The sequence below is a fragment of the Salmo trutta genome, chromosome 30, assembly GCF_901001165.1.
Source record: "Salmo trutta chromosome 30, fSalTru1.1, whole genome shotgun sequence".
NCBI lineage: Eukaryota > Metazoa > Chordata > Actinopteri > Salmoniformes > Salmonidae > Salmo > Salmo trutta.
Genome location: NC_042986.1, coordinates 15254964 through 15270153, shown reverse-complemented (window position 1 = coordinate 15270153; position 15190 = coordinate 15254964). Strand labels below are relative to the sequence as shown.

At 41.5% G+C, this 15190-nt stretch overlaps 1 protein-coding gene across 1 annotated transcript; it reads left to right on the top strand.

Annotated features, from left to right (window-relative positions):
* The first annotated feature begins 4287 nt into the window (after nt 1-4287).
* Nucleotides 4288-15089, top strand: LOC115168089 (sodium-coupled neutral amino acid transporter 3). Its single transcript, XM_029722993.1, has 17 exons — nt 4288-4585; nt 7172-7288; nt 9024-9164; nt 9356-9440; nt 9615-9730; nt 10728-10801; nt 10987-11079; nt 11232-11313; nt 11451-11533; nt 11683-11741; nt 11929-12087; nt 12238-12317; nt 12436-12536; nt 12725-12849; nt 13184-13328; nt 13552-13655; nt 13787-15089. Exons 1-17 carry the CDS (start codon nt 4323-4325, stop codon nt 13889-13891), a joined length of 1932 nt encoding a protein of 643 aa, XP_029578853.1. The 5' UTR covers nt 4288-4322; the 3' UTR covers nt 13892-15089.
* The last annotated feature ends 101 nt before the right edge of the window (nt 15090-15190 follow it).

The window sequence follows — 15190 nt, the reverse complement described above, 5'->3', positions numbered from 1 at the left end:
AAACATTTCTAGACCAATGACTATTCATAACCAGCCAACAAGGCCTGAAAACTAGCACAAAAATTGCAGTTTTTTCGCAGCAAGGGGGAGTTGCCACATTTAGCCAATTAACCATCTTTCCATAACAGTATCAACCGTATTAAGGAATCCGTTTTTCCATCAATATAATAATTATTGTGAGCTAATGTGACAAATAAACGAATTTGAATATGTTACAAGAGAAAAGATAATTATCCTTTATTAAACTTTAAAAAACGAATGTTTATTATGTACCAGATGTTAAGACTACAAACCGTTATAAATGGCCTATTTGGGAGATTGACTTGTCATTTAGGCCTACTGACTAAAATCTGGGTTTATGATTGTAATTAAACTTTTACATGGTTTGGTTAGCTAGATGCAGGTAGCCAATAGCCCCTGATAGGCCTACATCTAATTTCAGATAGACCACACAATAGCCTAGGCAAGATGTAAGTTTAACGATTTAGCAGCTTGTTTAGTTCGAATTGACATTCAACAAGAATAGCGAAGCGATTTTCATGGTAAGAAGTGCTTTCGTTGCACAATAGCTTGCTGGAATAGGCTACAGAGGATGGGGTTGTAATTTAAATAACTAAATCAAATGTTAATAATATGGATATGAACCGAATAGGCCTATGCTTGTCAACAACAGCCAGTGTTTATTTATTTTTTAACCTGTAGCCTAATCTGACTGTTTGTAACACTGAGTGGCGCAGCGGTCTAAGCTTCACTGCAGTCCCTGGTTCGAATCCAGGCTGCATCACATCCGGCCGTGATTGGGAGTCCCATAGGGTGGCGCACAATTGGCCCAGCGTCGTCCGGGTAGGCCGTCATTGTAAATAAGAATTTGTTCTTAACTGACTTGCCTAGTTAAATAAAGGTTAAATACATATATTTTTTAATATCAATCTAATGCATTCTAACAACAGCTGATCAGCAATTGCAATAGAACTGTGACCATGATCACAATCGATAACTTCCAATTTCATTAACTAAACATCAGTGGTGTAAAGTACTTAAGTAAAAATACTTAAAATTACTACTTAAGTAGTTTTTGGGGTATCTGTACTTTACTTTACTATTTACATTTTTGCCAACTTGTACTTTTACTTTACTACATTCCTAAAGAAAATAATGTACTTTTTACTCCATACATCCTCCCAGACACCCAAAAGTACTCGTTACATTTTGACACGAAAATGGTCCAATTCACACACTTATCAAGAGAACATCCCTGGTCATCTCTACTCACTAAACACAATACTTTGTTTGCAATTATGTGTTGGAGTGTGCCCCTGCCTATCCGTCAACAACAAAAAAACTAGAAAATTGTGCTTAATATAAGGACTTTCTTTAAATGGTTTATACTTTTACTTTTGATACTTAAGTACATTTTATCGATTCCATTTACTTTTGATACTTAAGTATATTTAAAAGCAAATACGTTTAGACTTATACTCAAATTGTATTTTACTGGGTGACTTTCACTTTTACTTTAGTAATTTTCTATTAAGGCATCTTTACTTTTACTCAAATATGACAATTTAGTACTTTTTCCACCACTGCTAAACATGCCAATTAATAATTGCATAATAACACAAGGCTATAACAACAACAAACTGAAGTTATAGGCTATTTATTAAATCAGTTTGCAAGCTCCAGGTAGTCAACACAAGCATGGCACAAATTGATTTGCAATGACTCCAGTGATATCGTCATTTCAACATATTTATTGTCTAAAATGGTAGGCTACAGTAGCCTGCATAGGCATAGAAATGAACAGGCTAGTTGATGGCCAACAGATGCAAATGTATCATTATCCACATTTATTGTATAACATGGTAGGCTACAATAGCCTACATAGGCATAGAAATGAACAGGCTCTAGATGAAGTTCAGATCAAATTTTATGATAAATTTATGCAGTATTTCCAAAGGGTTTACATACTTTATCTTGCCACTGTACGCACTCATAATATGTACCTTCTTAATTGGTTTATTAAATAGGAGTTGATACTTACTGCAAAGACAGTGCCACCCCATTTGCTGCAGAGGAGGGCCTGACCGGCCTGCTGACCACCAACCACAAGATGACTGTTGAATGCTAGGGAGACCAGGAAGAGTTCTCCACTGAGGAGCAGTATGTCCTGGACAACGAGGAAAGGGCTGTTCTCACACAGCACAGGGGAGAAAAAATACTTTTATCATATGATTTGTCCCATGACTTTCTATATTTTAAGAAATATTGTAATGGAAAGTTTCAATTGTTTACTTGATGTTGTACTGAAAAGCCATCGTGTTTCTCATGTGATCTGAGTGTTTCTTTCTGTGTGTGTGCCCACTTGCTTTTTCACAGGTGTGAAGACTGACATGAAACAGTTATGGTTATCCCACGAGCTGACCCAGAAAAGCCTGAATGGAAACTGTTCGAACTGCAGTTTTACAAGCTGCTTCAGTGCAGGGGGACAGGGGTTGGGTGCAGGAACCCACTACCAGTATCTCAGGAGGCTGGGGAGACCCGAGAGTACCTGAATCCACTGAGAGCAGGGACAAGCTCTGGAAAGAAGAGGACGTTAGCAGGAGTCATTTGTCCCAAAAAGAGTAAGACACTAAAGGCTGTCCCAAAGCCTCAAGGCAGCCTGTTAGCCTTTTTCAAGCCCAAATCCACACTTGTGACTCTAACCAGGGAAGCCCCAGGGAGTTCAAGTGAAAGGGGTCAGTGTCAAATCAAATCAAATTTTATTGGTCACATACACATGGTTAGCAGATGTTAATGCGAGTGTAGCGAAAGGCTTGTGCTTCTAGTTCCGACCATGCAGTAATATCTAACAAGTAATCTAACAATTTCACAACAACTACCTTATACACACACGTGTAAAGGAATGAATAAGAATATGTACATATAAATATATGGATGAGCGATGGCCGAATGGCATAGGCAAGATGCAGTAGATGGTATAGAGTACAGTATGAGATGAGTAATGTAGGGTATGTAAACATTATATAAAGTGGCATTGTTTAAAGTGACTAGTGATACATTTATTACATCCAATTTGTAATTATCAAAGTGGCTAGAGATTTCAGTCAGTATGTTGGCAGCAGCCACTCAGTGTTAGTGATGGCTGTTTAACAGTCTGATGGCCTTGAGATAGAAGCTGTTTTTCAGTCTCTCGGTTCCAGCTTTGATGCACCTGTACTGACCTCGCCTTCTGGATGATAGCGGGGTGAACAGGCAGTGGCTCGGGTGGTTGTTGTCCTTGATGATCTTTTTGGCCTTCCTGTGACATCGGGAGTTGTAGTAGTCAGAACCAGGAGAAAGAGGAGGCCCTGGCTTCAGATCCTACTGTAGACCCCACATGTTCCAAGTAGGTGTCACGGGGGTTCTGGAAGACAGTCCTGCGTGGGCCGTCCCCATGCCCTCACTGCTGTAGCTTCTTTTCCTGGGTGGATAATAAAGGAAAATAGTGACTATGGTCTTGCAAAACACGGACATTGCCCTCATGCAGTGTTTTATGTGTAATCAATCTGCGATATTGATTTATTAGTAAAATAAAGACTCGTTTTTCTAAATTGTCAGCATGCTACTGTCTCATACTTCTGTAACATATTTCACATGATCACGTTCAGAGGCTGCCTTCTCACCATATGGCAAGCATCCCAAAGCTTTGGGATGACACAGAGTGATCTGTTGCTCATCATCAATAATGCAACATGAGCATGAATAGATGGAGTGTTTATCATCAGAAAACAGACTGTTGTCAATAATACTACTATATTCGTTGGGCGCTGCTGTGCTGCCTTTAGTCTCACTATATGGCATCAGGACTAAAGTACGATCATACAGCAAAATCACCCAAGTATTTTGACAATTGTCTCAATGTAATTTCTCATTCTGTAGAGCTCAAATATGTAGTCGGGTATGCTAATGTTTCATATACTTCCCATGCTTACTAAGAATTTTTACATGTACATTTGTGGTCGTTCAGCTTTGCATGTCAAACGCTGAGGAAGCTGTTGCGCAAACATTAGTCCCCATATTCTTTATATTTACCCTATTTGATTTACGACACAAACAGTGCTGATGGCAGTAGTTTCCAGTAAACTTGTTCAGCCTTGCTATGGAAGTTTTAGTTAGATAGCCGAACATTTTTATTTTTTATTATGTTTGTCAAATGACAACTTTTTTCCCAGATCAATGTGGGCAGAGCTTCAGTGTCTTGTAGTGGAGAATTTGAAAACCTTCTGTAGATAATAGTTTTGCCTCCTGAGGGAACATTCCCCTATTACGTACTCCTCATAGTGATGATCGATCTGTTGGTTGTTCTGAGGAACAGATCACGTCAAGTATCTGCTTCTACTCCCGCGCATTTACTCCCCCCACTTCTACTTGATCTCTTCTCATGCAGTTCCAAAGAGGGCTCCCTGGTTTACCGGCATCATTTCAAACATGATGAGCAGCTGCATTACCTGCAACTGAAGCATTTACAGTATATTGGCCATCCTTCCTTGGTGGGTCCTGACTTTCTGCTCCCGAGGAGACCTGTCTGCTCCAGACCAGTAGAGAGGTGAGTACAATAACATATCCTGCTGTCTACAATCTGACACCATTCCGCTGTCTGCCACGTAGGTCATGAAACGTGCAGTACTTTTGCTTTTGAATGTAGCGATAGTAACAACCTTAAAAGTAAGGTTAAAACTAAGACGACATTTTTACTGTAAACTTAGTGTTGAGATTAACTCAAGTTATTCTTTATTTTACATTCAATTTGGCTATAAGTACTGAGATGACATTCTTTCAAACATGCAATGGGAAAAATCATGCATCATTTCATTGAAATAAGAGTCATTCATCTTCATGGCGTGTTAACCAAAATGCAGTTTTAATTGAATACCAGCCATAGTCGTAAGCCTTTCCTGCAGGAATGGTATTCATATTTATCATAATTTCATAATTAATAAACATTATTTCAAACAACCCGCCGAAAGTCCGGTGTTTTCTTTTCGTCAAACGGTTTTGTTATATTTCAGTCTCCTGTGATGTACATAAAGTGTATTATTGGGACGCAAACTCAAAATGTAATACATTTCAACTCTATATCTCACATGGTACAGGTGTCTTCTTTTCTTTCAGCCCATAACCATGTGTGTGAGATGTACACTTTCGTTTCAAAGTAGATTTGTCTAAGACTACCAAGAAACACTCTGTGTGACCCTGATTTAGCCCACTGCAGTAAAATTAAAAAAGACAGTGGTGACATCACTCAAATTTCAGAAGGATAATTTACAATTGTCAAATACTACAAGGACATAATGTACCGACGTTTCTGTCAATGGAAACTTGTTGTGTTCGCGGTAGCTGTGACCTTCTTCCTTTGTGTCATGGTAGATAAGAACATGTTGATGTTGGTTGGGGGGGGGGGGGTGCATTCCGAACTCATACACTGCATTCGGAAAGTTTTAAGACCCCTTGACTTTTTACACATTTTGTTACTTTATGCTAAAATTGATTAAATAAATACAAAATTCCTCATGAATCTGAACACAATACCCCATAATGACAAAACGAAAACAGGTTTTTAGAAATTCTTGCAAATGTATTAAAAATAGAAATACCTTATTTACATAAGTAGTCAGACCCTTTGCTATGAGACTCTAAATTGGGCTCAAGTGCATCCTGTTTCCATTGATCATCCTTGAGATGTTTCTACAACTGGATTGGAGTCCAACTGTGGTAAATTCAATTGACTGGACATGATTTGGAAAGGCACACACCTGTCTATATAAGGTCCCACAGTTGACTGGGTCGAAGGTTCACCTTCCAACACGACAAAAACCCTAAGCACACAGCCAAGACAATGCAGAAGTAGCATCGGGACAAGTCTCTAATGTCCTTGAGTGGCCCAGCCAGAGCCCGGACTTGAAACCGATCAAACATCTCTGGAGAGACCTGAAAATAGCTGTGCAGCAATGCTCCCCATCCAACCTGACAGAGCTTGAGAGGATCTGCAGAGAAGAATGGGAGAAACTCCCCAAATACAGGTGTGCCAAGCTTGTAGTGTCATACCCAAGAAGACTCAAGGCTGTAATCGCTTCCAAAGGTGCTTCAACAAAGTACTGAGTAAAGGGTCTGAATACTTATGTAAATGTGAAATTTCAGTTTTTTTTTTATACATTTGCTAAAATTGATAAAAACCTGTTTTTGCATTGTCATTATGGGATATTGTGTGTAGATTGATGAGGAAAAACAACAATTTAATTCATTTTAGAATAAGGCTGTAATGTAACAAAATGTGGAAAAGGTCAAGGGGTCTGAATACTTTCTGAATGCACTGTACCTAACTGACTTAGTTTGAACTTTATTAACCAACCAGAAAATAGACATGATCGGGTTTGATCATTTTGAACAACTAGTGGCCTACATTTTGTGTCTTTTACTACACATATTTCTATGAGTGTAAACATTAGGCTCAATGAGAGTTGGGATTCTCCCAAGCAGAACCCAATGATTGTTTGACAATTTCCAATTTATTCTGTTCAACGCTGCCTGTCTCTTATGTTGACCTAACTGGTGTCCATCTGTGTTCAGGCACATGACAAAGGTTTAGCGTTTGAAATGTTTACAGTCTTAAAGCAGAAGCACATGTAGGTAACCTTAAATAAAGCACTTACCTCCTAAGCTAATTAAGGTGCTGTGGCCTTGAATCGAGCAGGATGCAACTCTCTCGCTGATCCCATCTACCCAGAATACCTCAATGGCAATGTTAAATAGCCACCCCTAACTACTCATTTTGATAGTCTTACTATGGAGATAGAGAGATGGCTACCCATTATTTTACTGTACTGTTAGCGTCCACCTTGTTTCGTAGTTTGGGACCATAAATATGAAAAATATACAGAATGTTTTGCTCACGTCCATCAAGTTAAACATGATCTCTTGAATGCAGACATGTAGCTACCACTAGATTCCATTCACAATCAGACTGTAACTCAACGTTAATCTGACCGACAGGTTTAACAAAGGGTTAAAGAGGGGAGGTGTGTTATCAGACTCCTCTCTCTCTCTCTCTCTCTCTCTCTCTCTCTCTCTCTCTCTCTCTCTCTCTCTCTCTCTCAAGCATGTCCTAAGCTCTCTCTCTGTCTCCCTTCCTCAGCCCAAGGAGCTTTAGTGAGGGGAAAAAGTCCTCAGTGGGTATCAACAACACAGACAGTGGTGGATTGGAAAAAGATCTCCATCCTAAAGGAAACAGAAGTTCCCCTCCACTATCTGGGTAAGTAGCTGTGTGAGTTGTAGTATGTTGTAATAGTGTGTGAGCTGTTGAAACAATGGAAGGCCAACTGTCAGAGGCAGTTTTGCATCAGACAAGGGCCATGTGGTGGGAGTCTGAAGCACAGCGCTGCTAATGTGGTGGACTGGGAGGCTCATGACACACTGATGGTCTGTTCTACTCAGGTCTAAAAGTTGACTTAAAGGTTTAGTAAACTGGTAGTATCAGCCACTGTTTTATCAACGTTTCACTTAGACTATATGGTGTATGGTCATATTTTTGCAATAGCTATTTAGAGGAATAGGTTATGAGCTATGTAAGTTAAAGCAACTTTGTTTCATATGTGGTTGTTTTATAGTCCTTGGGGGATTTCAACCCAACGAAGGGTGGTGGCATGCTGTCTTTCCTGACCAAAACTCCTCTAAAACAGAACTGTTAGCAAACTGGTTGAACCACAGCCAGTAAGGTGCTCTGTTTCTGGTGAATAGGGATTTTTCAGCGATTAGTAAGGAGTATAGAAAAACATGAGATTCATGTGAAGTGCCTTAACAGTCAGTCCCCAGGGGTTTGCGGTCAGAGGGCAGCTTGACCCTCAGAGAGAGAAGAGAGTTGAGTTGAGAGTTTATGGTGTGCGTCTCTAGTGGCACCCTATTCCCTACATTGCGCACTACTTTTACCAGAGCCATATGGGACCTGCTCAAGTATAGTGCACTATAGGGAATAGGGTCCCGTTTGGGATGCAGGCTAGGGGACCCATGACACAGCACTGAGACTAGGGAGTGTGAACTGGGAACACAGAAACTACTCTCCATGTTTGCTTTGTGTTGCCCAAAGAAGATTAGCACAACATTAAGTCCTTAGACAACATTTGTTATTTAAAGCCTTTCCTGGCACATAAGATTCAAACAGCTTTATACTACAACCCCCCCCCCCCCCCCCCATGCTTCAACAGTATTTCCCTTCATCCAGGCAATGGGCTTTAAATATTGTGGACCGGCATTGGTTAATTAAGAACATGTGTTTGGTAGTTCTACTGTAGGTCAACACTCTGAGTAGCCCTTCATGCAGCCTTGATTACATTTCTGGATAAAAAGTCTCTTAAGGTCACACAGAGCACAACGCTGTATTATAGAGGAGAAAATAAGGTTATTGAGATTAGCAGAAAATCAATTAACACAAATAATGTTTAGCCTTTTTTCAAGTGTTTTTAATATACGTTGTGCATTGTGTTCTCAGTCCAGCGTTTCTCTCCGAACACAGCGACCTTTCCTTTACCTAGGCATGTGAAGCCTAGTGACTGCATCCATAGTCAGGAGAGTTTAGGCTAACTCCAGTGTCATCATGACTTTATTCATGTCATTAGGTCTGTCCTGAGGTCAGCTGTTATAGTCATCTCATTACACCAGTACCATGCTTTCCACATTACATCTCTGCTTTCCACAACAGACTTTCTGTCTGGACAACCCAGCAAACGTCTTGTATATTCTAAGAGCCAAATATAGACTGTCAGACAGTTATCCTTCAGGAGTATGTTTAACAAAGTATAGTCCTATCTTATTTAACTTTTAAAGAACATGTGGTGTTTAACATGACCTTTATTAGAATTAGTCTAGTGATTGATGGCACCATGTGTAGTCATCAGCATCAGAGTCATGTCTTTAGGACCCCCTTCTAATATTACCGAAGAACAATCTGAGGCCGAATTTCAACTTCAACTCAGTGCTCTTTATTTCCATAGGTTGCGTTTGAGACTTGGCTTAGTCCACAGGATCTTCATCCCCAGCACAGCCATGGATGTTGGGAGAGGTATGGAGCTCCAAAAGATGAACGGGCAACATAGCAGGGACCTTGGTTCAGATAAGCTCAATTTAGAAGATGGGTGAGTCTCTTGCTTCACCAGCTACCCTAACACATCAACAGGCTACCTGTCTGCATTTCATTACTCACAGCAATGCTAACGGACGGGTAATGAATATGAGATTTTGCTACCCGTGGATCTTTGTATACGTGAGTTGTGTCACAGTGGTACCACGGCTTACTTGTTTCTAAATGTGTTTATTTTCTCTCTAGGTTTGACGGGCTGGAGTTCATGGCAGAGCGGGATGAGTTCCTGCCAGGGAAGAGCCCAGGAATAAAGGCACCTCAGTTCACTGATGTGAGTGCTCAGCCTTAGTTCAAAGGTCAAATGTGTGAGCATGAGAAATCAGTCTCTTGTTACTAGTGTAATTACATTGTTACTACACAGGTATAAGAGCAAATGTAAACTAAAACTAGATGTTCTACAGCCCATTCTGTATGTGTGGTTTTTTCCTTTCTTTCCGGACCATAGTTTGAGGGGAAGACGTCATTTGGAATGTCCATCTTTAATCTCAGCAATGCCATCATGGGCAGTGGAATTCTGGGACTAGCGTACGCCATGTCAAACACCGGAATCGTCCTCTTCCTGTAAGTTACCATGCCAACACAACACAGGCCGCGCTAGTCCTCCTTCTTTGGCAATATCACTGTGGTTACTTAAGGCTTGACGTCACATGCAGCCCTACCATGACCTCAGATCAGACAGATCTGAGCTGAAAGGTGTGTGTGTGTGTGTGTGTGTGTGTGTGTGTGTGTGTGTGTGTGTCCAGGCTATATACCCAATAGGGTTAAAGAATGACACTGGCTGTGATGACACTATGATAAATACACTATCCAGGCCATACCAGACCCAGTGCTCGCCAGCAGATCCATCAACGGAAACATTTGTTTGTTTTACAAGAAAACAGTAGGGCTATTATGGGGGTGACATTCTGGCTATGTGTGTGTGTGTACATTATTGAGAAGTCTGTTGACTGTATAACATGTTCCCTTAATGACAAGCGCCCCCCTCTACTAGTCACATGCTTTTTAGATGGGTGGAGCCAAGGATACACACACAAGGTGTGATCCAAGGACACGGTTTAGCCTGATCTGTGTTGTACGTCCGTGTCACCATTTGTGTGTGTTCGCAGTCGCTTCCTGTGTCTGAGTATGTGGGCCGGACTATCAGTGTGTGTATATTTGTGCTCATACACACACTGCTCTCCTAAATCAGATTTGGGGTTATAAATAGCTTGTAGTGATCAGATCAAAGGCAGGTCTGCCTGGATCAGTCCTGTGTGTCCATTGGGAAGGGGGGACTGGCAGGCCAGTGAGCTGCGTCACAAACAAGTCACACTTGTGATGGCCATTCATATGGCCTAAGTGTACTGGTGCGGCGAGAGAAATTGTGTCAGCGACAGATTTACTGAGTCATTAGCCTTAACTCCGCCCGTTAAGCTGTATGGAACCGCGAGACTACTGAGGCATTGATGAGGCGCTGCCAAATGGAGTACTGATATGTTGATTTAGCTAGTTAGACTAGTTACAGAGCTTTATCCTGTTACGAGATCAGTGTTATGATTGATGTGTGTTTCTGTTTCAGTATCCTGTTGCTATGCATTGCCATTTTGTCAGCCTATTCCATCCACCTCCTCCTGAGAAGTGCAGGAGTTGTAGGTAAGAGGCTGGTATTTCACCAAGATACCTATCTCTTTACTAAAACCAAGAACATTTGTAGTATAGCCTACCATTACTTAAGATGTCCAAGGAGCTAGAGTACGTGGCTGAAAGGATGTTATGGTTCGCCTGAAAGCAACAACCACAGAGACAATATTAACACGCGTGTGTGTGTGTTCTCTCAGGCATCCGTGCCTATGAGCAGCTAGGGCACCGTGCTTTTGGACAACCAGGCAAAGTGTTGGCTGGCTCCATCATCACCATGCACAACATCGGAGGTACAGTACCGTGACCGTCAAGCCATGATTGGCTTATGTTATTATATGTAAGCCCCGTGAATGTACCCGCTTAAGTGCAAGTACAAGTGTCGTTGTAAATGCTTCCGTCATAGCGTGTGTGTAAACGCGTTTTTGTTTTCCATTTCCCGTAGCGATGTCCAGCTACCTATTCATTGTGAAGTCTGAGCTCCCGTTGGTCATGCAGGCCTTTCTGGGCCTGAAGGAAAACACTGGGTAGGTGTCTGTAGAGGGCAGTTGTTACTGTTATTTCATCACGTCGGCTAGTTAACAGGGCCTTTAAAGTGTTATTTGATGGATTGACATGACAGTTGGCCTGTTCTTTGTTGTCTAATGTCCCTGCTGTCGGTCAGAGAGTGGTACTTGGATGGAAAGTACCTGATCATCATCGTAAGCGTCATCATCGTCTTTCCACTCTCACTCATGCGACATCTTGGTATGTTTCCTCAATCACTCGTTTTTTTGCTCTCTCCGTTTTTCATATTTCGTACTTCTTGTAACATGCTAGTAATGATAAGGATACGTGGACAGAGTGACATGACATGGCTCTATTTAACACACGGTGTTCTTGTCATTACTTCACAGGGTACCTGGGCTACACCAGTGGCTTCTCGCTCTCCTGTATGGTTTTCTTCCTCATCTCCGTGAGTCTTCTTCGCCATCAACCTTCTAACCAATCTCCCAACCAACTGAGCAATACATAGCCTGGTCCCAGATCTGTTTGTGCTGTCAACGACCATACAAGTTGGCTATACAGCACAAACAGACCTGGGACCAGGCTAGTCAGTACGTCAGTGCTTGACTAAACAGTCAGTTGGTCCCTCCTGCTAGGTGATCTATAAGAAGTTCAACATCCCGTGTCCACTGGAGAACATATCCAGTCATGGTAACCACTTAGTGTCCGTCCTGGAGGAGAGTCACGATAACCACTCATTTGTCTCCTCTGATGTGGACTTCTGTGAAGCACAGTTCTTCACCATCAACATGAAGGTCAGAGAGGAAAACTAGTTTCAAATGAAATGAGATAATGGTATACAGTATGGAGTTAAGGACTTGTTGTGCCAATATGTGTTTATTATAATGCAATGGGCTGCAAGTTCTGTTTTTAACCATTTCATTCATGGTATGTTTTGTTTTCAGACAGCATATACCATCCCCATCCTGGCTTTCGCTTTTGTCTGCCATCCTGAGGTGCTTCCCATCTACACAGAGTTACGAGAGTAAGTCATGACTTGACACAATTCCGATTAGAGATGCAACACACGTCCACGTGGTTCACACACATACAGTTACTGCCAAATTCAGCTACTAATCGATCTCTGTGCACTTTGACCTTAGCGCCACCAAGAAACGCATGCAGAAGGTTGCCAACATCTCCATTCTGGCCATGTTCGTCATGTACGGGCTAACCGCTATCTTCGGTTACCTCACCTTCTTTGGTAAGACACTGCTCCTGAAGCAATGAGAATAATGAAGTACTTATTATGTTCAGACTGTTCACTCATCTTGTTACCGCGAAGTCAGGAATTGGAGAAGTGGTAAATTAACTTCTCTTTATAGTTAAGACCTTTTTAAAGCATCTATGTCTGGAAGTATGAATAACATTCTCGGTTTCTCTGTGTTTTAGGTGGAGTAGATACCGAGCTCCTTCATACATACATTAAAGTGGACCCATTGGACACACTGATCCTGTGTGTGCGTATGGCTGTGCTGGTTGCTGTTACCCTTACTGTTCCTGTGGTACTCTTTCCGGTGAGACTCAAATCTATCATGCAGCCCTGAACCGTATCAGTGCTGGCTTGTGTTTATGTATTCTCATATTGGCTTGAAGGGCCCAGTAATGTTACTTTAATTCCTCTTTATTCCAAATTAAGCACTGCAGTATGAGGATAATTAAGCTCTTGACCCCGCAAGACCCCCCCCCCCCCCCCCCCCCCCCCCCGCTAGGTCGCTAATTGGCGAACAGGTTTCAAGAACGTATTTCTCCTGCTTCTCCTGAGACATAGTCTGCGTCACCAATGGACACAGCCGTGGCGTGTGATGTAGGCCTGGTGACACCTCTCTGTCCCCCCCCCCCCCCCCGCAGATCCGCAGGGCCCTGCTGCAGCTGCTGTTCCCTGAGAAGCCCTTCCACTGGGCTCACCACATCTCCATCGCCGTGTGTCTCCTCATCATCGTCAACCTATTGGTCATCTTCGTGCCCACCATTCGAGACATCTTCGGCATCATTGGTAAGTGTGCAGAGACGGAGACATGTAAAATGACTGGCTGTGGTTTCAGTGCGAACCTAGTTAAGATTCACAGACTACTGTTATCCAAAGTAGAAACTAAAATGAGTACTACTTTAATGGCCTCTCATAGTTTTGTTCCTATTGAAAATGTTAACATTCGACCTCTTCCCTCTTCACCCCTACATCCCTCCTTTCCTCCACCTTTTCCCCCTTCTCACCCTAGGGGCGACCTCCGCACCCAGCCTGATCTTCATCCTCCCGGGAATCTTCTACATCAGGATTGTTCCTGAAGAAACAGAGCCTTTAAAATCCATACCAAAGATTATGGTAAAACCTCAATCTGTTGTCTCATCTTGTTTAGCGATGTAGCAGTAAATAGTCTTCAGTAATTACAGTCAAGCTTATTAATCAATGTCTGAGAATTTGCTCTCATCCCTCTCTTTTCGCTCTCTCTGCAGGCTGCCTGTTTTGCTGCGTTAGGCTTCGTCTTCATGGTGATGAGTACGTCATTCATCATCCTTGATTGGGTGTCCGGAGAGTCTCGGAGTGGAGGCGGGCACTAGCAACAGACCATAATAAACAGTAATACCAGCAAAATGCCAACCAAATCTATCCCAAACATCAAATTCCCCACGACGTGCCGATTATTTAACCATAGCCAAACGAGAGGACCTTGGCTGGACATGGAAAAGAATATATCATTAAAATTCCCCCACAGGATGGCATTATCTTCTATGTGGTGGTAGGTCTTGTACGGGGTGGGAAACAGAACCAGCAACCCAAAAGCAACATCTCTGAGGTGACAAACGTTGTGGTTTGCTTTCAGTATGTTGTTTTGAGGCACTAATAAAGTTGTCGCAGAGACAACAGGTTCTGAGGGTAATGATGGCATATGTTAGAAGTATACCAATGAATGGCTTCATCATTACCCTCCTTATCTACCTCCCTTGAATTTTTTATGAGATATTTTTACACGTAAAGAAATGAAATGGATCTATTATTATTTTTCTCTTTATGGGAAGTTTTTATTTTCAAACAAGATTGTACAGTATGTTACGTAATTTTCTCTATGATTGTCATTTATAAATCAAGGAATGTGTGTTATTTTTAATCAAATCCAGAATTTGTACTGTGTTTTTGCCCTATGCCCATACATATTGCTAGGTTATCCTAAGGTTTGATCATTCCTGTTAGTTTTTTTCCCATGGTTCCAAGCTCATGTTAGCATAACACAGTCAGATGTTTTCCTATAAGTGCAGCTATGAGCCGTGATAATTACCGAAGGGATGACCCTCCCAATTCTTCATGACTGATTGATTTAAAAACGTTTATGTGAACTTTATATTATATCCAGCAACTTTAAATGGATATTTAAAACTTTTATATTGTTTTGTTTTTTTATCTGTCATGTGGTACATACCAAAAAATATATGAAATTTAGTAAAGTCAACATGGAATGCAAATGATTAGGGGCAGAGAGGGCTGTTGGTGTGATCGTACAAACAAATGTCCACTCAACACAAACTCAACACTGACCTCCCTGTCGCTAGTCAGTCAGAGAGCAGAAGTAGTATGATGTCATCTGCTATCTTTGGACTTGGCTATTCTGAGTAAGTCTGAGAAATTCTGAATAGGGGAGTCCTGTATAAAGATGTGATCAATTGAACTTTTAAGAGAGCATGGAGACTGTCTTTATTTGGTCTTTTAAAAATTGAGTTATTCGTCCAATTAAGTTTCATGTAATTAAATGTTTTGAATCTGGTTTGTTCTCTTTTATAATATCTGTCACGTTAATGTGTGGTCTAAGCAGAGTAAACTGAGTGCCTGAGAAGAGTTTGACGTTTTAAGAAAAGAAACAATGA